At 36.6% G+C, this 23026-nt stretch overlaps 1 protein-coding gene across 2 annotated transcripts in view; it reads left to right on the top strand.

Moving 5' to 3' along the window:
* Positions 1-23026, top strand: part of enox1 (ecto-NOX disulfide-thiol exchanger 1) — a 178647-nt gene that overhangs the window by 87377 nt on the left and 68244 nt on the right. The window contains exons 5-6 of one of the 2 annotated variants that reach the window (XM_023299366.3): positions 19233-19355; positions 20811-20945. In XM_023299366.3, coding sequence (XP_023155134.1) covers positions 19346-19355; positions 20811-20945 — 145 coding nt within the window. In that variant the 5' untranslated portion in view covers positions 19233-19345. Of the gene's footprint in view, positions 1-19232; positions 19356-20807; positions 20946-23026 lie in introns of both variants that reach the window. The other variant, XM_023299364.3, reaches the window with a different exon arrangement.

Genomic DNA, 23026 nt, shown 5'->3' with positions numbered 1-23026 from the left:
CACATGGACGTTATGTTCGGTTTTTGCTTTTTTTTTAAAAGAATTTAACGTGTAAATTGATGCTTTTTTCCTTTTTATCTGTTATTTTACTAGTTATTGACAAAACAATGTAATCTATAATTTTTTTTAAAGAAATACAATTAAAGACTGATTTTTTTAAAAATTACTGTGTAAAGAAAAAAGACGCAATCAAAAAAATATAAATAAATGTGATATATTAAAGGTTGAAAATTGGCTATTTTACGTATTTTCCCTGTTTTGTTTTAGTGTTATTATATATGATATTATAAGAAATTGTATTATTATTAGATGTATTATTATAATGTATTAAGAATATCTACTAAAATCACAGAAAGTATAAGTTTACACAGTTTACTGTATTTATATTAGCAAAAAATCTAATAATTATGCAGATTTTTGCTTTTGTCCTCATAGTTTATGCAGTGAGCGTAACATTTGAACGCTACACTTTTTAACGCTACACTTTTTAACATGTTATTTGCTGCCAAATTTTTACATTTTTTATGGGATTTGTTTGTTTGTTTGTTTTGACAGTGTATACTTTGTTGAAATGATTTGATTTCCTATTTTTTAAAGTGACAGATGTCCACAGTCCTAGATTTAATTAGACCTTCAGGGAGCGACACATTAACTGAATGATCTGTTCGTCCTCTCTGGGGAAATCTGAGCTTCAACCATTTAATTTTCTGCCTTCTGGTGAATTTTTATGCTTCAATTTGTGTTTTTTCTGCATCAATTTAAGGAGATATTTGTTATTTATGCAAAGAGAAACTCAAAAGTCAGGCAGCAGGTGACAGCTTCAAATTAAAGGATTAAAATACTGCAGGAAGGCTTCCTGTGTTGCTTTCAAATATTTATACTCCCAGATCAATTCTTCTGTTTTAAAATATGACCCCTGCTGAGTCAGCGCACATACAGACAGGATTCTGTGTTTTTGTGTCGGTAAACTCTTTGAATGTGTCACCATTTCATATTAATGATGAATTCATTAATTTTAAGTTATGTACAAAACCCCTGGATCATAATAGCTGAAAGACTTCCACTCAGAACATGGGATATTATCATATTTATTTGATAAGCTGCAAACAAAAGAAAACAAAAAAAAAAAAAAAACTGTGAAAATCTGGCAGCAAGAGTGCCAGAAAAAAATGAATTAAAAGATGCATTCACAATGTGGAATAAATAAATAAATAACTGGAGAAAATAACAGCAAATATCTGTAAAATAAATATATTCTTTCTCAGCATGTCACTGTACAGTAGACATTCCATTAAAAATAATCATCAAGCAGTCTGTTTATTTTAATATTTAATTATTTTTGAAACTATAAAATTTTGAAAAAAAATCTATTTTTTTTCACATGAACCTTATGTACAGTTTTTGATTTTTTTAAATTAACATGTAAATTAATACTTTTTTCTGTGACTTTGCTAGCTGTTAAACATCATCTTTAATTTAACCAGAAAAGGGGGAATAATCTGTAATATACATACTTTTTGAGATGATTCTACTTTTTGCTGTATTTCTAAAAAAATTTATATTTATATTCAAACATACAATTTAATTTAATTAATAAATTTGTTAAAAAAAAAAAAAAGTACAGATTTTTGATGTGGACAATATTTACAATGTTGGCCTGTTTTTCATTGATTATTTAAAGTATCATCATTATTATTGTTATATTTTAATTATATTATTTAAAATACGCTACCTGTACATCATTGTGTAGCAGAAAATCCCATATTTTTAATTATATATGCACCTTTAAATAGCAGCAAATGTTGTTTTTTTATCATATATTTACTATTAAATAACAGGAACATTTTTACCATTTATATCCCATTAAAACACCCAAAAAATGTTCTGTATTTTACTATAGAAGCACCAATAAAAAACAGAAATTAGAAGCAATTGTCAGCACTTTGTTTACTATTTTCTAGATTTTATGTCTTAGAGTAGAGAAGCATAATTTGGTCTTTACAGTTGTTTTCTGTCCATTCAAAAAAAAAATCTGAAGAATTAATTTTTTCTTTTTCACATCTAATTTCCAAAGAAAAATATTGCCAAATGAGATATTTGTGCAGTTTTTTTAAACATCTGTGTCTAAAATTAGCTGATTTTGTAAGCAGGTGATATTCTACAGCCATTAAATAGAGTTTAACTTTAGAAAAATGCAACTTTTAGCTGTTCTTGAACCAACTTCTGTCCTCCATTGAATCCAATCCCAGATAGAAAGTTGGTCATATATAAAAAATATTTCTTAATTTGCCTGAAGAATCTGACTTTACTGAATTGAATTTTATTGCAAAACCTGTTCGGAGTTGTGTTTTATGAGAGCACAGTGTGAACTCTTTTCATGGAAAGAATATGAAGCTGAGAAAAGGCAGAGAAACACGAGCAGGAAGATGAAGCAGTCGTATGACGGCTGTTTAAACCTGGAGGATGTTTGAGGGCAGCGAGACGCTCAGAAGACCAAACATCAAAGCAGCGGCAGCAGAAAATGAGTGTTTTGTTCCGACCTGTCCTCGGCCTCTGCATCAGCCGCTAATTGCTGCCTGTCTTTCGCTGATTCAGCTTTTTTTCTTTGCTAATTTTGGACTCCGGCTAATTATGAGTCTGAACGCGAGGCAGTAACCTGATGAAGTGATAACGACTGTGGAGGAGAAACAGAAACACAGAAAACAAACACTGACGTCACCGAGAGGCAAGAACACAGATCAGTGTGTTAGCAGGAATGTAGAGTTTAAAGGTGTCTCTGTTGAACCTGCTGGATCTCCATGGTAACAGATGCTGCAGAGCTCAATCTCCATGGTAACTGATGCTACAGGGCTAGATCTCCATGGTAACAGATGCTGCAGAGCTAAATCTCCATGGTAACTGATGCTGCAGGGCTAGATCTCCATGGTAACTGATGCTACAGCGCGAGATCTCCATGGTAACTGATGCTGCAGGGCTAGATCTCCATGGTAACTGATGCTGCAGAGCTAGATCTCCATGGTAACTGATGCTGCAGGGCTAGATCTCCATGGTAACTGATGCTGCAGGGCTAGATCTCCATGGTAACTGATGCTGCAGGGCTAGATCTCCATGGTAACTGATGCTGCAGAGCTAGATCTCCATGGTAACTGATGCTGCAGGGCTAGATCTCCATGGTAACTGATGCTGCAGGGCTAGATCTCCATGGTAACTGATGCTGCAGAGCTAGATCTCCATGGTAACTGATGCTGCAGGGCTAGATCTCCATGGTAACTGATGCTGCAGAGCTAGATCTCCATGGTAACTGATGCTGGTCCAGATCAGGTTCTGTTCAGAGTTCCGTCTCTCTTTAACCAAATGGTTTCCTGATGATTCTCTGAGTGATTCAGATTCTGTTTTATCTGTAAACCTGTTGATCTGTACGTTACTAAAACCACAGAATGAAGCCGTGTAGTTACAGTATCACACACTGGATGCATCGTGTTGCCTTGGAAATCCGACACGTAGTCAGCTGGCAATGCAGAAATCACAGTAATATCTTTTAATGTTTGGTCCACACTGCTGGTACTGCAGCTCATAGATCACTGATTAGAACATTGGTCAAAAATTCCATTTACATCCTTCATTATGGGACAATGTCAGACCTAAATACACTTCAATACAATATCAGTAGTAGTAGCAGCAGAACTTTTTATATTCCTTGTAGCTCTACATTAAAACAACCTGTTGACTGAAGTACGATATGATTGGTTCATTTAGTGCAGATTAAACCCATTAAACTTTATGTGAAGCAGAAAATCTGAGTTAACAAAAAAGTTTACAGCTACATTCATCATACCTGATATCTCTGACTGGGGTTTAGTTTTTATTCTTTCATTCTTTGAGTCGACCTATACAAAAAAAGCAGAACTCTGGCATTATGAAGCAACAACGGAGCGTTCACACAACATAATAAAAACACAAGACTGCAACATAATGTGAAGGAACAAATCTGCCATGACTCCTCCTCTATAAATAAGAACATTAATAGTGAAGCATCAGCCTTCCTATTAACTAGACAATTACATCTGTGTAACAAAAGATTCATAGCCAACAGCTTTGATTTGATCAGATGAATTAAATGGCAGGAAAACATGTATAAATATAGGGAAAGGAAGGCGGTGGTCCATTTTAACTTCATTTCAAGAACACGGTGTTCAGTTTGTGCTGATCTTGATTCCCTGACATGTTCATGGGACAAAGTGGGATTAAAGGAATGCTTTTATCACTGTGATTTTTCATTTCAATTTTGAGTTTAGTGTAGAGAATAGAATAGAAATGTTTCATTGATCATAAAGTACAAATAATGTTGTTACAGTAGCAGAAAGAGTAAAGTGACCACAAATACAAGAAAATAAGCAGAAAGAGTTGACAAGAAAGGTAAAAATAAATGAATAAATAAGTAAAAACATAATAAAATACAAAATGCACGACAAACTGTAGCATATACTATGAATAAATAAGTGAAAAATGCAACATAAAGTGAAATATTTAAATTCAAGTGACAAAAAAACAAAGCAGCACATCACCGTAATGGAAATGTTTGACTTGTTTCTCTTGATAAATTGACTGATGCTTTATTAAAACGTCACATTCTGTCCAGCGACTGTTTAATCAGCTAATTGGTTTAGCTTAAATGCCTCTCTGCTCTCTCTGCTTTGCTTTTTTATTTATTTCTGAAGCGATTCGTCCTCTAGCTGAGAGGAAACCAGCTGTGCTCTTTGATAAGCTGCTGAAAAGCTGCCAGCATGTTTTCCTCTCTGATGGCTCTTCTCATGTTAAATGCAGAGATGCTCTCCTTGTTTCTGCCCATCATTACCGAATCGCTCATTTGATTGGGCCTGATTGGATTTGCCGGCGTGGCCGAGGCCTCTGTGGTTAATGGTGCCTTTCTAAAGGCTTTATTAGGAGTAATTTGCTGCAGCGAGCGCTGACTGATATCTGGGCCGTGACCCTGTCGCCCGGCTGAAGGGTGAAGAGGGAGTCCCAGTCGCAGTGGAGATGGCAGCTCCTGCACTTCGTCCACTCATTAGATTAGTCTGCAGCCCAATACACTGAAGGGCAGCCACTTGGAGTGACAGCGCTGAGTGATGCAAACCAGAAACGTCTTCGGATTGACGGACATGATCCTCTGGAGAAGGAAGAATGAACTGAGTCTGGAAAATAAAATGCTAATATCGAATGTTTATTTCCCTGCAGGAGTTTTCTCTATCGCTAACAGATTGTTATGACCCATCATTATGTTAAACAACCTCTGTTTTTCGATTTTCAGGATTTCTGGCTATAATCAATGATGCTAAAAGCAGCATCAGTATTTATAGTCAACAGAAATGTCCTGTTGGTTCACTGCAGTTTTAGTCCATCTTGATTAGATTCCATCTGTTAGCTTCTCTCCTGCTCTCTGTGCTCACATATACTTTATTTTAATACAGCTGAATTCCCACTAAACTAACATATTTTTATGCTTCTGCTATGTTTCTGTACTAAAACGTTGCTAATTGAGAAAACTCTCTATCGCTAACAGTTTATTTTGACCCATCGCTGTATTAAACAACCTCTAGTGGTCATTTTTGGGTGTTTGTTGTCACAGTGAATGAAGTTGGAAATGCATCAACATCAATATTTTTAATCAGCGTATGCAGAATTGTCCTGACGTCTGTTGTTTTAGGCTCCAATCACTGGTTAGCTGCAGTCTGTGCTACATTTTTAGACAATTTTTAGAGTCCCTCTTAGTTAAATCAACCCAGGTTTCAAAAGCAGAACAAAAAGATTGATTCTACATCTGTTAGCTTCTCTCCTGCTGTCTGTGCTCGCATATACCTTATTTTAATGCAGCTGAATTCTCAATAAAGCTGTTCTCACATACATATTTTTGTTTCTGTACTGAAATGTTGCTAATTAAGAAAATATGTTAACTGACCTGCTGCTCTGCACCGATAAAATCCAGATTTTTTTCCATTAATTTTATAATGAAAGATGAACCGAGTCTGAAAAATAAAATGCTAAAATCTAATGTTTTATTCATTTTCCTACAGAAGGATACAGAAGTTTCCTCTATAGCGAACAGTTTATTATGACCCATAGTGATATTAAACAACTTCTAGTGGTCATTTTCTACCATTTGTTGCTATCATAAATGATGCTGAAAATGCATCAGCATCAATATTTTTAATCAACATATGGGTAAATTCCTGACATTGGTTGTTTTCAGTGACAGTTTTAGGCCATCTTGATTAAATTCCATCTGTTAGCTTCTCTCCTTACAGCCGAATTCCCAATAAAGCTGCTCTCATTTAAATACTTCTCTGTTTCTGTTATTTATAGTATGAAACAGTGAATGGGATGTGGCTGAATTACAAAACGTGATTTGAAGACAGTTCTGTAAAATTCAAAGCTACTACAAAAACCCAAGAACTTCGTTGAATATTTAACACTGCTGACTTTAAATAATGAGGCCCCATTTTAAATGTATTGGTGTTTCTAGCTTAACTCTACAGTCTTTAATAAGTAAAACTTTGTTTACGTTTTGTATTCTGTTACACTATATGTGACGTACAGTTTTCCAAAATAAAATTAACTTACAGGAAATGGTCATTTTGATTTTCTACAAGAATAGCAATCATTTAATTGATACTGTCGATAGATTAATTCATAGAAAACTAATCTTTAGTGGCAGAAAATGGCCTCAAATGAGTGACAGCGCCCTCTACTGGATGTAATAATATAATAATCATGAGATCCACACAGGAAGTGGTGAAGTTATGACATTATAGATAATAAGGGTTGGGGTTGATGGATGGGTCAAGAAAACTATCTATCTATCTGTCTATCTATCTATCTATCTATCTATCTATCTATGTATCTATCTATCTATCTATCTATCTATCTATCTATCTATCTATCTATCTATCTGTCTATCTGTCTATCTGTCTATCTATCTATCTATCTATCTATCTATCTATCTATCTATCTATCTATCTATCTATCTATCTATCTATCTATCTATCTATCTATCTATCTATCTATCTATCTATCTATCTATCTATCTATCAGTGAAAACTAAACGTTAACTCCTTTATAAAACTAGAATAAGTCCTGACTTCTCAGCTCCAGTGGGTGTTTCATCGGAGTTGTGATCGGAGGCTGCAGCGGTGATGTAACATAAATAAACGGACAGCGTTTCCATAGATACGGGGCGTCCCTGGGAGGATGCTGCTATATACAGTGTGTCATGCATATTCGTGGTGAATTAAAAAATAGCCTCGGTGCAGATCTGTGAAGTAGACGGCAGCTCTGATGGAATATTCATGATGTGTAACGGTGGAGATGAGACCCAGAGACGAAAGCCGTCACAAATATCTGTCGATTGCTGGATGGATTTTAAGACACAGAAAAGACAGACGAAGTGTTGGTCGGTCTTTTTGCAACGCCGCATTTTAAACTCTAAAAGAATTAGATGTTCAGTAAATAATCAGTGAATGCACAGGTGAAAAGATGTGAGAAAATTTGACAAAAGAAAAATAGTTCAGGTCAGCCATTGTTGGACAAAGTCTGTAGAATGAATTGACAACACTCCACTGTATGAAAAGAAAGAGTTTTTGATGTGGACATTATGTACAGTTTTGGTCTCTTTTTAAAATAATATTTAACCCTCATGTCGTCCTGCGGGTCAAATTGACCTGTTTTAAAGTTTGAAAATGTGGGGAAAAAAATGAGGCTAAAAATGAGGCTAAGTAAAGTGTTACTACTAACTTTACTTAATATTTCTTATTTATTTATCAGAAAAATGGCCCCAAAACTGGAAGAAGCAAAACTAGACTAATATCTTCTAACAGTTGATAAAGGTCTAGTTTTAATGGCTCATTGAGGAATGTTTAATAGTTAAATCTTCGAAGTTGCAAACATTATTTTGGCTGGTTGAGTTGATATAATAATGCTGCATCAGTTTAAACTCATTTGATTTAAAACTAAATTAACTTAACCCTCCTGTTGTCCTCATTTACAGGCACCAAAAAATATTGTTTCCTTGTCTGAAAAAAATCCCAAAATTCTGCAAAAAAATTCCCCAAATTTCAGAAAATTTGCAAAACCTTCGGGAAGAAAATTCCAATAATTCCTTTAAAGGAATTATTGGAATTTTTTTTTTTTTTTTTAAAATCCCCCAAATTTGGCAAGAAAATTCTTGTAAATATGTTCACAAAATGTGTAAAAATCTTCCAAAAAAATCCTACAAATATCTGAAGTGATTACATATATATCAATAAAACTTCTAATATTTCCTTTAAGAACATGTTCTTAAAGAAACATTTTTAATATTTCTTTTTGTCCACCAAAAAATGTTCAGATTTCCCAAAAGTGTGAACATCAGAAGTTTCACTGTGAAAATATGCATTTTTCCCCACATTTTCAAACTTTAAAATGGGTCAGTTTGAACCCGCAGGACGACACGAGGGTTAACATCCACATTTGGAGCGTTTCTGTGAGCAGTAAGAAGTCTGTGGTGGTTGCATGAGAGCAGCCTCCAGCAGGTTATTTCTGGTGTTGCATGTGATGCTGTGAGAGCAGAAACATGGAGGAAATGAAGCAGGAAGACATGAAACCTTCACCTGCCATCAAACTCTATGAACTCAGTGAAACGAGAGGCAGGATGTGAATTAAAACCATCTCTGAAACCTTTGTTGTCTCTGGAGTCTGACAGGAAAGTGATGATCTGTAATCATTCGTCGACGTTCTGCTGAAAAGGCGACGTCCCTGGAAAACGGGGCGTCTTTGAAGAGTGAATGTTTACAGATTTCCACCGGGGAACCGCCGCCTCGCTCCATTAACACGTTTAATGTAGATGGAATTCACTGAAACACATTCTGAGGAACTGGAATGCTGTTTCTAAAAGGAGAAATTTTTATTCAGGTTTATGGGTCATTTCTTTAAGAAGACGGACATCCAGAGCTCAGTTTAACAGAGAACATGTGTTAGAAGAATTCTCAGCTCGGTGTTTGTCTCTAAAGCTGCAGTAATTTAGTGCAGAAGTTTGGCAACATGGAGATTAAACCATCCAGTAAATCAGAATCAGAAGGTTTTATTGTCCCTGCACCAAATACTACAAAATAAAACGCTTTTTCACTCACATGCAGCCACATTCAAGAAATAATCAAGTTTAATTTAAACATAATAAGAGCATCAGCATGTGCAGGATAAATGTTCCGCAAAATATTCAAGTTTGAAAGAGACACAGAATTATTCTTGTTTTTTTTTTTGTTTTTTTTCGTTTACTTTTGGATTTTACCAGAAAAACTATATAGCTACTTAAAGGAAAATGAGTTAGGGGAAAAAATTCATGAAATACATTTAAATAATAATATTTTAGAATGATATTAAAATATTATAATTTTTTATAATAAATATTTCTATAAATTCTAATATATTTTATTATATATTTTATTATATATAAGATAGAGTAAAAAAATTATAATAAATAATATAAAAATTATAAAATACTTCTACATTTTTTGAAAACAAATTATAGCATCTTTGATCTTTCTTTTTAATGAAATTTTTTTATTGCAGAACAGCAATTTTCCTCTTCTTTTTTATTTTTTATTTTTTTTTACTATAGAGTCCCCTTTAAAATACAGAAACTGTCCTGTTGTACATTTTTAACTGCAAAGACAAATTCCAGAAAATCAGAAGAGAAAATCTATCATTAGTCACTGTAGATACACCAATAAATAATATCAAATATCCATTTTTTATTCTAGATTTACTATTGCATTTCTGAAAATTACTATTTAAAAAAAGAACCCAGACTATGCATATATTGCATTAGAAAACAGACAATGGTCTTCTTTCACTAGACTGTAGGTACTCCATTAAAAAAATATATAATTTTTCCATGTATTTATTTATTTGTCTTATTACTGTGTTGCTGTGGAAACACTGTTTATTTGCTGTTTTTTTCATTTTTTTTTTTTAAATACCGGACAAAGTCTACAAAATGAGCTGCCACATATAAATAAAAAATGCAATAAATAATAGCAACGTCAATGTTTTTTATAGATTTACCATTAAATAACAGGAAGAATCTTTTTTCTTTTACTATAGATATCTGTTAATTACTTTAAATATTAGCTATTTTTTCTAAAACAAGTAAAAAAAAATGTCATCTTTAATTTTTGGGGTCTTTTTTTTGTGATTTATGGCATTCTAAAGACATTTCTGAGATACGTCCTTCTAGTCGTATCATGGTTGTTCTGTTTCCATAGAGCTGCAGGACTTTAGATTGTAGTTAAAAATGAGCCAACAGTGACTAAAAATGAGCATGTGAGGCTATAAAGATACTGTATGAGGTGAAAAGAGGACAGGTGTTGCAGAAAATAAAAGCAGAAAGTTACTTTACCGTCTGATTTAACTGATCACAGCAGCAGCACCTTATTATAATGTTTTAGAACACTACAGACTTTAAAAAAGAAGAAGAAACAAGGACGGAACTGTCTGCATGTATGTCTGAGTGTGTGAGAAGCTCCTGATGGTGTGTTTGTGAGAATGACTCAGAGATTAAGTGAGCTCATGAATAAAACACTGAACATGCATTCAGCTGTGAATATTTTATGGTGCGTGAAAGTGAGCAGAAACTCTCTGCTGAGTTCAGCTTCGTCCAGTTTGACTCTCAGAATAAAGAAGCGATGGACAGTAAAATGTCCAAACAGAGAGAAAATAAAACAGGAGAGAAGTTTCTGTGAAACACAGTTCAGCTTTTTACAGGCAGATTGTGTTCTTATAGACTCACTAACTTCATTTTAGCTTCAATACTTGAACAATTTTCTGTTAAATTCAAATGAAAGGGAGAATCTAACGCGTCATGTGACTCTTTTTCTGCACAAAATGAACCAATCCTGTCCTACTTCAGTTAGCAGGTTGTTTTAATGTAGAATAATGAGGAATATAAATATTTATTATGTTAAAAAGTTCTGCTGTAAATGCTGCAGGACAAGAATGCTGGTAGAAAACTGTTAATCGTGTGTTAATATATTGATTTTACTGATCAATGCAGCTGATTATTGATAACTGACAGCTGCACATTAGAGCTGTTAAATGTTAAACTTCATATATTTAAACGTGATATTGTATTGAAGTGTATTTAGGTGTGACACCATCCCATAATGCAGGATGTAAATGGAAGTTTTGACCAAATCAAAGTGAAATTAATGTTAGTGATTGAATATTCTCTGTAATAAATACCAGTAGAATAATCAATGTTCTAATCAAAGTTCTGTCAACTGCAGGAAATCAAACGTAAAAACATATTTATGTGATTTCTGCATCACCAGCTGACTACATGTCAGGTTTCCATGGCAACATGATGCATACAGTGTGTGATACTGTAACTACACGGCTTCATTCAGTGGTTTTAGTAACGTACAGATCAACAGGTTTACAGATAAAACAGAATCTGAATCACTCAGAGAATCATCAGGAAACCATCTGGTTAAAGAGAGACGGAACTCTGAACAGAACCTGATCTGGACCAGCATCAGTTACCATGGAGATGTAGGTCTGTAGCATCAGTTACCATGGAGATCTAGCTCTGCAGCATCAGTTACCATGGAGATCTAGCTCTGCAGCATCAGTTACCATGGAAATCTTGCCCTGCAGCATCAGTTACCATGGAGATCTAGCCCTGCAGCATCAGTTACCATGGAGATTTAGCTCTGCAGCATCAGTTACCATGGAGATCTAGCTCTGTAGCATCAGTTACCATGGAAATCTTGCCCTGCAGCATCAGTTACCATTGAAATCTTGCCCTGCAGCATCAGTTACCATGGAGATCTAGCTCTGCAGCATCAGTTACCATGGAGATCTAGCTCTGCAGCATCAGTTACCATGGAGATGTAGCTCTGCAGCATCAGTTACCATGGAGATCTTGCCCTGCAGCATCAGTTACCATGGAGATCTAGCTCTGCAGCATCAGTTACCATGGAGATCTAGCTCTGCAGCATCAGTTACCATGGAGATCTAACTCTGCAGCATCAGTTACCATGGAAATCTTGCCCTGCAGCATCAGTTACCATGGAAATCTTGCCCTGCAGCATCAGTTACCATGGAGATTTAGCTCTGCAGCATCAGTTACCATGGAAATCTTGCCCTGCAGCATCAGTTACCATGGAGATCTAGCTCTGCAGCATCAGTTACCATGGAGATTTAGCTCTGCAGCATCAGTTACCATGGAAATCTTGCCCTGCAGCATCAGTTACCATGGAGATTTAGCTCTGCAGCATCAGTTACCATGGCGATCTACCCCTGCAGCATCAGTTACCATGGAGATCTAGCCCTGTAGCATCAGTTACCATGGAGATCTAGCCCTGTAGCATCAGTTACCATGGAGATCTAGCTCTGCAGCATCAGTTACCATGGCGATCTACCCCTGCAGCATCAGTTACCATGGAGATCTAGCCCTGCAGCATCAGTTACCATGGAGATTTAGCTCTGCAGCATCGGTTACCATGGAGATCCAGCAGGTTAAACAGAGACACCTTTAAACTCTACATTCCTGCTAACACACTGATCTGTGTTCTTGCCTCTCGGTGACGTCAGTGTTTGTTTTCTGTGTTTCTGTTTCTCCTCCACAGTCGTTATCACTTCATCAGGTTACTGCCTCGCGTTCAGACTCATAATTAGCCGGAGTCCAAAATTAGCAAAGAAAAAAAGCTGAATCAGCGAGAGACAGGCAGCAATTAGCGGCTGATGCAGAGGCCGAGGACAGGTCGGAACAAAACACTCATTTTCTGCTGCCGCTGCTTTGATGTTTGGTCTTCTGAGCGTCTCGCTGCCCTCAAACATCCTCCAGGTTTAAACAGCCGTCATACGACTGCTTCATCAGTCTTCCTGTGGCACTAATTACTCACCTCCACCTGAACATTTCACTCCCAGCATGCTCTGGGGTTGACGGACTTGTCGTCAGGAAGCTGATGCAGTTTCTTTGAGCCTCCTCCTCCCCAACATTTACAGAACATTTCCATGTTACACACATTTTGCAGCATTTTATTCACTAAATTCAACAGTTTCTTTAACATTACTTAGTTTCTCACATCTTATCGATGTTCTGTCAGTTTACCTCAAAGCTTTATTTAATGCATATCAAGGCAGGATCACTCCGCCATTCATTTTTATTCATGTTTGTTGTAATAATAACAGTACGCCGAGCTCATATCCCTAAATAAGAAAACAAACACGCTGCTGGGAGATTCAATATGGTGTATAATATGGAGAATAAAAATACGGAGATTTATAACATGGTAGTAAACACAAACACTTTTCCACTAAATATCCTACATGTTTAAACCTCACAGTGCAGTTTTTCATACAAATAAACGTGTAAAAGTGTAAAAATCCTTCCTACAGATGAAAATCAGGCTAGAATAGAATAGGAAAAACTAATGTTGGCAATTATACTAAAGATAAAAAGAAATATCACGTGATAATATGATCAATTGCAATGGAAAAATGAGATGGAAATAAAATACTGCACATTATATTGATGATTTTGTACATAAAAGTGAAATATTACACATGAAATCCAAATATTACACATGAAACTGAAATATTACAGTTGAGGAATTACATTTTGCACAAGATGAAACTCAAGAGAAACTGATTTTATACAAACTAATGAGAAGTTATATTGCAAATTATACCAATAATATTGTTTTTATTGTTTGGAGCTGACTTTCCGATGCTTTAACTGCTTTTTCTCTGTGATTTGTGAGCTGCAGAAACATCCATATGCTGGAAATCCTCCTGGTATAATCCATATATTTATTAGTTTACATGCAGAGAGGGGAAAGCAGTGAAGAAAACACATCACAGATGATGTTGTCTTCCAGTCTGCGATGGTCCATTACATCCACAAACACGTTCAGCACACAGAAAATTAGACGGATTAGACAGACGAGGTCGAGACGAGCAGATAAACCACCGAACAAAGAGGAAACGTAGCTGGAGGTTTCAAGTAACTGTCTGCCGCGGCCCATTAAACACACCGTTTCTACCTGGATAAAGAGTGTGTGTGTGTGTGTTAGTGTGTGTTAGTGTGTGTTAGTGTGTCTCATGTCGTACTTTACAGAAGCTCTGCATCAACCTGATTTCTCTGCGTCGCTCGGAGACTCGTGTTGATGCAAATTCAGGAAAAATCTAGTTTTACTCCGACTTTTCACATCAGCCACTCGACGTTTTTGTTCTGCATTATAAAAAATCAGCGCTGATCTGCTGTAAAATAATGGAAAAGAATCCGCTCATAAACAGTCTTTTTGTGTGTTTTGTTTTTTTTTTTGGCATAGATAGAACCAATGAAATTACTAAGATTACAGGAGGTCCTCGGTTTACGACGTCCTCGACCTACAGCGTTTCGTCGTTATGTTGGAACTGGTTACATGGAACTAGTCGATGAGCGGAGCGGATGAATACATCGTCACGTGGTGCTGCAAGACGGCTTTGTGTACATTCGTCAGTTGTACGCCACCTTGGATTGTGTTGTATTTGTTAACTTTTTGCCCTTCATTATGGCTCCCAAGCATGATCAAGTAGATCAAGTTGTAAAAACAGTGGAACATATTCTGCTTACTTCTTGTAAAATGACTCATACATGAATGAAGGTCATTGGTATTCATGATGTTTCTGAAGAACTGATTGATATCGTGATGCACATAACGACTTTGTTTACATTTTTGCCGAAGTTCCGTCTTACGACAAAAATCGACTCACGTTGGAGTTCCGTTCCTACAGCCTGATGTTAGTCGACTCCCTGAATATAATAACTAGAACATTTCTGAAGAGATTTTTAGTCTGCCTATGCAGCTTTTGCTGGTTATATGTCCTGCTATAATTATACAGAAAGTATAATATATACACTACCATTAAAAAGTTTGGGGTCACCCAGGCAGTCATGTTTTCCATGAAAACTCACACTTTTATTCATGTGCTAACATAACTGCACAAGGGTTTTCTAATCATCAATGAGCCTTTCAACACCATTAGCTAACACAATGTAGCATTAGAACACAGGAGTGATGGTTGCTGGAAATGTTCCTCTGTACCCCTATGGAGATATTCCATTAAACATCAGCTAGAATAGTCATTTACCACATTAACAATGTCTAGACTTGATTTATCATTCATTTAATGTTATCTTCATAGAAAAAAAATAAGGACATTTCTAAGTGACATATATGTACATATATGTATGTTTTATTTTGAAAAGCAGGAACAAACTCTGATCTGTATCTTTTAACATCTTTTACTTTGAAAGTCTATCAATCTGCCAATCAGCTGTGAGGTTGCACTGAGCAGAGCAGGCGGACTTAAGATTAGATCCTCGAACAGTCACAGCTCAAAAACTATAAATGGTATTGATAAAAATGTGTTCACCGTGTGAAGCAGGATCTTGTTTTGAACATTCTGATGTATTTTTATTTCCATGCTGTGTTTTATACAGATTTGGTGGCAGGTTAAACAGACCCTCTGTTTCAGATTGTGGAACTCCAATATAATGGGAGTCAGTGACAGTTTTGGTCGACACACTCTGAGCTCTGAAGTGATTTATGGCAAAACTATGAATTCTACAGCAATGAGACTCACACTGGGTGGAAGAGGACAAGAATATCTACATTTTTATATATAAATTGTTCATTTACAGGGGAAATTGTGAGACGGAGGCGAGGTTAACTGCACTTTTTTCATAAAGCGGGTGGACGACATCACAGAAATTTTTTAAAAATTCAAAAAATCTCTAGAACTTAATCTGCAACAGCTTCAAAACTGTAAAAGATATCAAAACATGGATTTAGAGGGATATTATTCAAAGCCTTGTGACTTACTTAAACTTCAAATGAAGTTTCTAGTGTAAAGTATGGCAGAGATACAGTGATCCAAAGATGTCTGGTTTTGACATCTATCTGGCCGACTTCCCATTCATTTCAATGGGGATTTTTAAGGCAGTCTTTTCTAAGGATTTTGTAAAAAACGTACGATGAATCGCAACTTTTGTGAAATTCAACCTACAAAGACAATCGTGTAAATCAGTCAGCTGTTTATATAAAATTTAATGTCAATAAATCTGATAGTTGTGGAGGTATTTTCAGTCGACGTGGCGGTTTAATGGGTTTAATGAGATTTTCCTGGTGAGATGAATCAATCTTAGAATAAACTGATGAACTTCTGATGCTGAGGGAAGCTGGATCTTGGGTCTGTCATAAGCTGCTGCTTCATCCACAATCCCTCCACATCACCAGAGACCTAATTCTGCCTGCAGGATTTATATAAATAGTTATATATACTGTATGTGTGTGTGTGTGTGTGTGTGTGTGTGTGTGTGTGTGTGTGTGTGTGTGTGTGTGTGTGTGTGTGTGTGTGTGTGTGTGTGTGTGTGTGTGTGCTCTTCTTCTGTTCATTTTCGAAGGTTTTTAAGATCAGACTGAGGTTTAAGGTGAGTTTTTGTGCAGGTTCTTGCATTGTGAAGTCTTCTATATTGTCTTTAAATGTAAATCTTGAGTGCAGGAGTGTCCTCAGTGTTCCAAACCAGCCGATCTGTTTTGCAGCCGCAGCAAACATGTTGACTAAAACTGCACGTTTGGTCGACTCATCGGGGGTATAATTAAGATTCATGAAAAGTGCATGTGGTGGAGTTTTGGCTGGAAAGTCTCCCTGAACTACACGGCCATTAATGAAAAGCCATTGATATGATTGTGTCTCAATTAAAGCAGGATGTGTCGCGGGGCTCTGCTGGCTTCCTGGTGTCAGATGTGAACGATGGTGATTACTGCGGAGCCGAGGAGGCGACGTGTTCGGCATGAAAAACACCCCACAGTGTTACTCTGTGGATCTGTCAAGCCTTTATGAGACGTTCAGAGTCGAGCTGGAAGTTTAACTCCTGCTGTGGAATTCTTTTTTGACTGATTTTAACATCAACTCAGAGCAAACGTGGGTCATATTTCACCCCAACATAAGCGATAATTACAGCCGCAAGGAGCTCCTGTTTCTCCTTTAATGGAAATATTTCTGCTCATCTCATGGATGGAAACTCGCCAACATAAAGGACATTAATTAGACCACCAAAAATGAACACTACCAGAGGAGAAATCTCATTAAATCGTATTGAATCTCATGCAACACTTATGTACGATTATCCATTAGCATTAGCATCCATTAGCTCCTCACGCTGACAGCACAGACGACTATCACTGGGTTGTACTATGGTAGGATTTGTTTCGTTACAACAACAATGGAGGTAAACATTTAAGAAATATCAGTAGGAAAATAAAAAATATATACACCAGTACTAGTTCAGATTGTCCAAAAATCATCTAGATGTGTGCGTGCTGGTAAGTGGATTCTTTTATGACAGATTTTTGAGTCATTTTTTACTAATTCTGCATTATTTTGGACACATTTGAGTCATTTTAGACATTTTGATATGATACAATAAGCCTTTCTTAATCCCACAGTGAAGGAATTTGCATTGTTTCAGCAGCAAAGGAGATAATGCAAACATTTAAGCAATATCTGTAGAAAAATAAACCAAAAATAAACACCAGCACTAGTTCAGATTGTCCAGAAATCATCTAGATGTGTGTGTGGTGGACCACAGATTCTTTTATGACAGATTTTTGAGTCCTTTTCTACTAATTCTGCATTTTTTTTGGACACATTTGAGTCATTTTAGACTGACGTGTGATTTTTTTTTTTTTTTTTTTTTTAAACATGATTTGTGTCATTTCAGATGCTTTTGAGTCATTGTAGACATTTCGGGATAATGCAAACATTTAAGAAATATCAGTAAAAAAAAGAAAAAATAAACCATATAATAAGTACTAGTTCAGATTGTCTAAATTCCTTTGGATGGAAATAACAATATTGCACATATATATAGTAGAAATACCAAGACAAAAGTATTAATGTAGTACTTTAAGGCAAAGAAAAATGTGCCAAAGCTTCTTTGTTTTCTGTGATTTGTACACATATTTTTATGTGTTTATTTGTCCTCGTCTGTGTCTGTTACAATGTTGTCCAGTTAAATTATAGAAATAAACCAAACCTGCAGCAAATAATCAGCTAGTTGTCAACAATGATCATTTTGCCAACTGGATTTTATTGTAGTTTGAGCTTTTTATGACACAAATGTGTATTATTTTTAGTCAAAACATTTAACTTCTGTTTCGTTTCGGTTGAATCCTCTGAGATTGAAGGATGTTTTCATAATAATTTGTTGAGTAGCCACTTTATTAGGTACTAGAACTGGGTTAGACTGCCTTTCGCCATCAGAAATGCCACCGATTTTGGTCCATTTTGACATGATAGTATCACAGTTGCTGCAGGTTTCTCAGCTACACATCCATGATGCTAATCTTCTGTTCCCAAACATCCCAAAGAATCTTCAGCAGGTCATCTACATGCATGAATTCATTGGGTTGCCGAGCAGGTGTATCTCATAACATGGCTAATGAGTGAATTTAGTCCCAAAGTGGTAGGAATTAAGCCTAAATTCTAAAAGTTCTGCACGAAAACTGTAGAATCCGAGCTGATTTATTCCAAACGGTTGCCGAGGCTGCAGGAAACGATCACAGTGGGTGTTTCCCTGCGTGATCTCTGCTGATAACCGACACGGACGCGGCTGAATTGTGCCTGTCAGACAGAAACGAGGGATCAGCTGGGAGCCGGAGCGCTGTCACTTTGTTCCTCTGATGTTTTCCGTGAGGCTTCGACAGCTCGGCTCAGCGCAGGGGTGGGGAAGTGGTAATGACCGAGATGCCAGCCCACCAACAACACATCACATCAAGGCTGAGTGTGTGTCTGTGTGTGTTTTCAGACATTAGAAAGCTCTGCTCAGAAGTGAGTGTGTGTGTTCTGGGTGTTACTCATGTTCTGGGGACCTAAATCTGTCACGTTATGGGGACAAAAAGCAGATTGTTAAGGTGATTGAGGTGTTGGTTTGCAGGTAATCAGTCAACAGTGAATAAATGTGAATCCTCTGAAGTCATGGAAACATATCTGTGGTTTTTAAGCAGCTTTTCCTGTCTGGGAGTCAGCTGGGATCGTAACTTTGCCTCTTAATTAGCTGAAGATTTCTGTGCTTTTGCATCAGCCCCCAGTTCGATGATTCATCTCCGGTTTCTGGGGTTATTTTAACTCCTTCTTCTCCCCTGAAACAGGTGGACTGTGACTGGATGAGCCCAGCCGTCGGACAGAACCTCCATCCCTCCATCAGCCCGAGGAAGGATCTGATGACAGCACTGCAGAGAGAGCAGAGAAAAGAGCTCCTGCTATGGCCAGCGGTGCGTGGGAAATTAAAATTCTGCTCTCAAAACTGCTGGAATATTACATGCAACCATTTTCCCTCTGATTGCAGGAAAAACTCTGACACAATCCTATTCTGAACGCTCCCCAGGGACAATATTAATCCTCATCTTTAAAGGCTTTTTTTTTTTTTTTTTTTTACTAAATAAATGAAACACAGCAAAACTCAAAACACAATCAGGCTCTAGAAGTTACCACAATCATCTATTCTGACTTTCTGAACTTCATCATCTTGATATTTCATTAAAATCTGAATCAGGATCTTCAAATTTTCTGTGATTTTTCAACTAATAATTCATGACGTTCGGTTCAGTCGAGAAAATAGATGCAAATCTAAGCTTCAAATCAGGATATTTCATCAAAGTCACTTTGTTCTACATGTTTCATGCATATATTGTCCAAAAAACTCCATTTGCACCAGATTCTGTAAAAAAAAAAAATAAAATTCTGCGCACCTCAGGACATCCATGAAGCCACTGTGAGTCTTTGCCTATTTGAAAGGTATGTTGTTTTTTCAAATTTTTCCAAAATTACAATTATCAAAGACAGAAACTGCAGAACACAAAAAAATGTTGGATCTTCATTTTTTTTTTTCAAATGTTTTTTCAATGATCATATGCGACTTATGGTTTTGTCAGAAAAAATACCCAAATCTAACCCAAATCTAATGGGGATATTTAATTAAAATCACTTTATGCTACAGATTTCACTCAGAAATTCAAAACATAAAAAGTTTGCACCAGGTTCTATACAAAAACTACAAATTGCCCACATGTTGCCATTACTGGAAAATAAAGGGGGCTGCACATGGTATAGTTATGTAAGTATCTCCATGTTTCCTCTCCAGACTTTTCCTCTCTACTCTGCTCATCAGTTGTAGAAGATGTTTCACTGTGCTGAATGTATCTCCAACAACTAGCTCCTCTGTTTAATGTTTTTGACTCATTCTGCATTTATTTTATTGATCTGCTGATCAGTTGTGAGTCAGTTTTTTTCTTTCAGAATCTGGTGTAAACTATTTATTTTTGGTGAATTTTTGAAGAAGACTTGTAGAATCCAGTGATTTTGACACATTATGCGTTCGGGGCAGTCGGAAAGCTACAAACGTAACAGTTCTTCTCAGATAAATGTCATTTTGGTGTTATTTTTTTTAAAGCTATCCTGCCTTTTAAACCCAACAGCAGGTTTTGGGAGTTCAGAGAGGTGAAGCTACAAACATCCCATAATGCTATGCTCTCTTTATAAGGCAGAGTTACACTGATACTCACACAAAAACATCTAACACTGTCAACACATTATTGTCTCATCGTTTAACATTAAACCACAGATTTCCAGAGAAGAACTTGCATTCGTCCCAACTTAAGATGATCTCAGTATGAGAAGATCCTCCTCCTGGTCTCTGATTTCTGTGTTTGGTTTCTCCGGTGCAGCAGCTGATGGTGTAGGAAGTCTGGGAGCTGAGCAGAACCACCTGAGCGTCCCGGTAGCCGACCATGGAGCCTGGGCCACGGCCATGAACAACCTGGGCATCATGCCGGTGGGCATCAGCGGCCAGCAGCTGGTTTCAGGTACATTCTTCTCCTCTTATTTTACCTCCGGTCACTCAATATGTGGATGTTATTTCATTAAAATGACTGTTTAGGCACATAGATGTCACCTTTACATTTATTTCACAAATGATGGTGCAGTTTTATATACAGTACGTTACAAATGAATCACTAAATTGGAGCAGATCTCAGGTTTTCTGGGAGTTTGCTGGGGGTTCATGAGAGACAAATCAACCCGAATTAATACGAAACATAGATAAGCACAGATGATAGAAGAAGATAATTAAAGAAAAATTGTATTTGAATCTCTTACATTTGAGAAAAAGGAGATCTACAGTGCAATTTAAAGAGGAAGTCCACTGTTTTTTCTGTTTCCAGGTTTTTTCTAGTTATACTACAGATGTGAGTAAAGTAGAATAAAGTAGAGATGTTTCAGCTATTCCAGACGTATTTTAATGGATTAATATCAGGATGTTTTACTGAACTCTGATGTGTATTATTCACTGGTGCTCTCCTTTAAACAAACAGCTCTAGAATGCAAATGTTTTACTACATATGAGAGAGAAAATTGACAAAGTCTTCTGTGACGCTTAGTGAGCTGCAGCTAGCAAATCAAATCAGGATCAACTAGGATAGAAAATATACTGAGAAGATGTTCTCCTGCTTGATTCAAGTTTTATTTTGCCCTCTATTCAATCCAAGGCATTTCATATTTAATATGTGCTTCTACCATTCTCATACATATTACACACTTTTTAGATTTACTGTAGTACCAGATTGCACCACCAGGTGAAGCCTCTTATTATGTATTACTCTGCCAAGAAGGCGGAGCCTCAGTGGAGTTATGTGACGATTAGTGTTGGTTTGTCTGTCTGTTTGTCTGTCTGGTTGCAACATTACTCAAAAACGGACAAACAGATTTGGATGAAATTTTCAGGGAAGGTCAGAAATGACACAAGGACCAAGTGATTAGATTTTGGCAGTGATGCAGCTTATAGTCTGGATCCATGGATTTGTTAAAGATTTCTGTATCATTGGGAGATAGCAGCATGGCGTCACTGTAACTATGACAACACTACATCAGCTGCCTGCTGACGATCACATGATAATGATCCTATTATAAATCCACCACTGCTGACTTATCAGGACTTATCTGTCAGTAAAGATACAAGAAACAATTAATTAAATTGTGGGGATGTTACCGAGTCCCATCAATTCCACTACATATTTAGGTCACATGATTCTGTATCCGTACATAACGTACACATGCAAAACACACACATGTGCTCAGCATAAAGTCATTTTGTTTGTGGGTACATCTATATTAAATGGACACATTCTATGCTGCTGTGATTTCTACCAGAAATTTTTTTAAGATTTCAGCCATCAGAAATGATACAATGACTGAGCAGCCTTGGCGGAGTACTGCGCTCTCTGAGTGCTTTTCTTGTTACCGTAGTGAACAGAGGAGGCAGACGACTTCCATGTTGACTAGCAGAGAGCATTGTGTGGGTTTGATTCGTAAAGGGTCACCATGACAAAGTCTTCTGTGATGCTTCATGAACTCTACCAAGGGCACTTTTATTTAATCGAATCAGGATAAATTACAATTGCAATTCTTACATATGAGGGTGAAAATGTTATTTATTTGTCATACAGACCTGATCAAAATCTTAAGACCAGTTGAAAAATAGCTAGAATTTACCTTTTGCACATTTGGATCTTAATGAGGTTTTAAGTAGAGCTACAATATGCAAAAGCAAGAAGGGGGAGTGAGACAAAAAGCACTTTGAAAAAGTAATTTATTGAAAACAACAAGTAAACATTGAATAGGCTGTTTATCAGCTGATCAAAAGTTTAAGACCATCGCTCAAAAAATTACAAAAAACTCTCCAAACCAGAACAAAAAATGTTCTCAGTAGGACTCAGTAATGAGTAGCTCCACCGTTCTTGTTAATCACTTCAAAAATTCGTTTGGGCATGCTTGATGCGAGTGTTTCCAGGAGGCTGGTGGGAACATTGCTCCAAGTGGTGAAGATGGCTTCACGAAGGGCATCAACTGTCTGGAACTGATGGCCATTTTTATAAACTTCCCTTGCCAT

The sequence above is a fragment of the Amphiprion ocellaris genome, chromosome 11 (assembly GCF_022539595.1).
Source record: "Amphiprion ocellaris isolate individual 3 ecotype Okinawa chromosome 11, ASM2253959v1, whole genome shotgun sequence".
NCBI lineage: Eukaryota > Metazoa > Chordata > Actinopteri > Pomacentridae > Amphiprion > Amphiprion ocellaris.
Note: the sequence above shows the minus strand (reverse complement) of the source record. Positions and strands in the feature narration are given on the sequence as shown.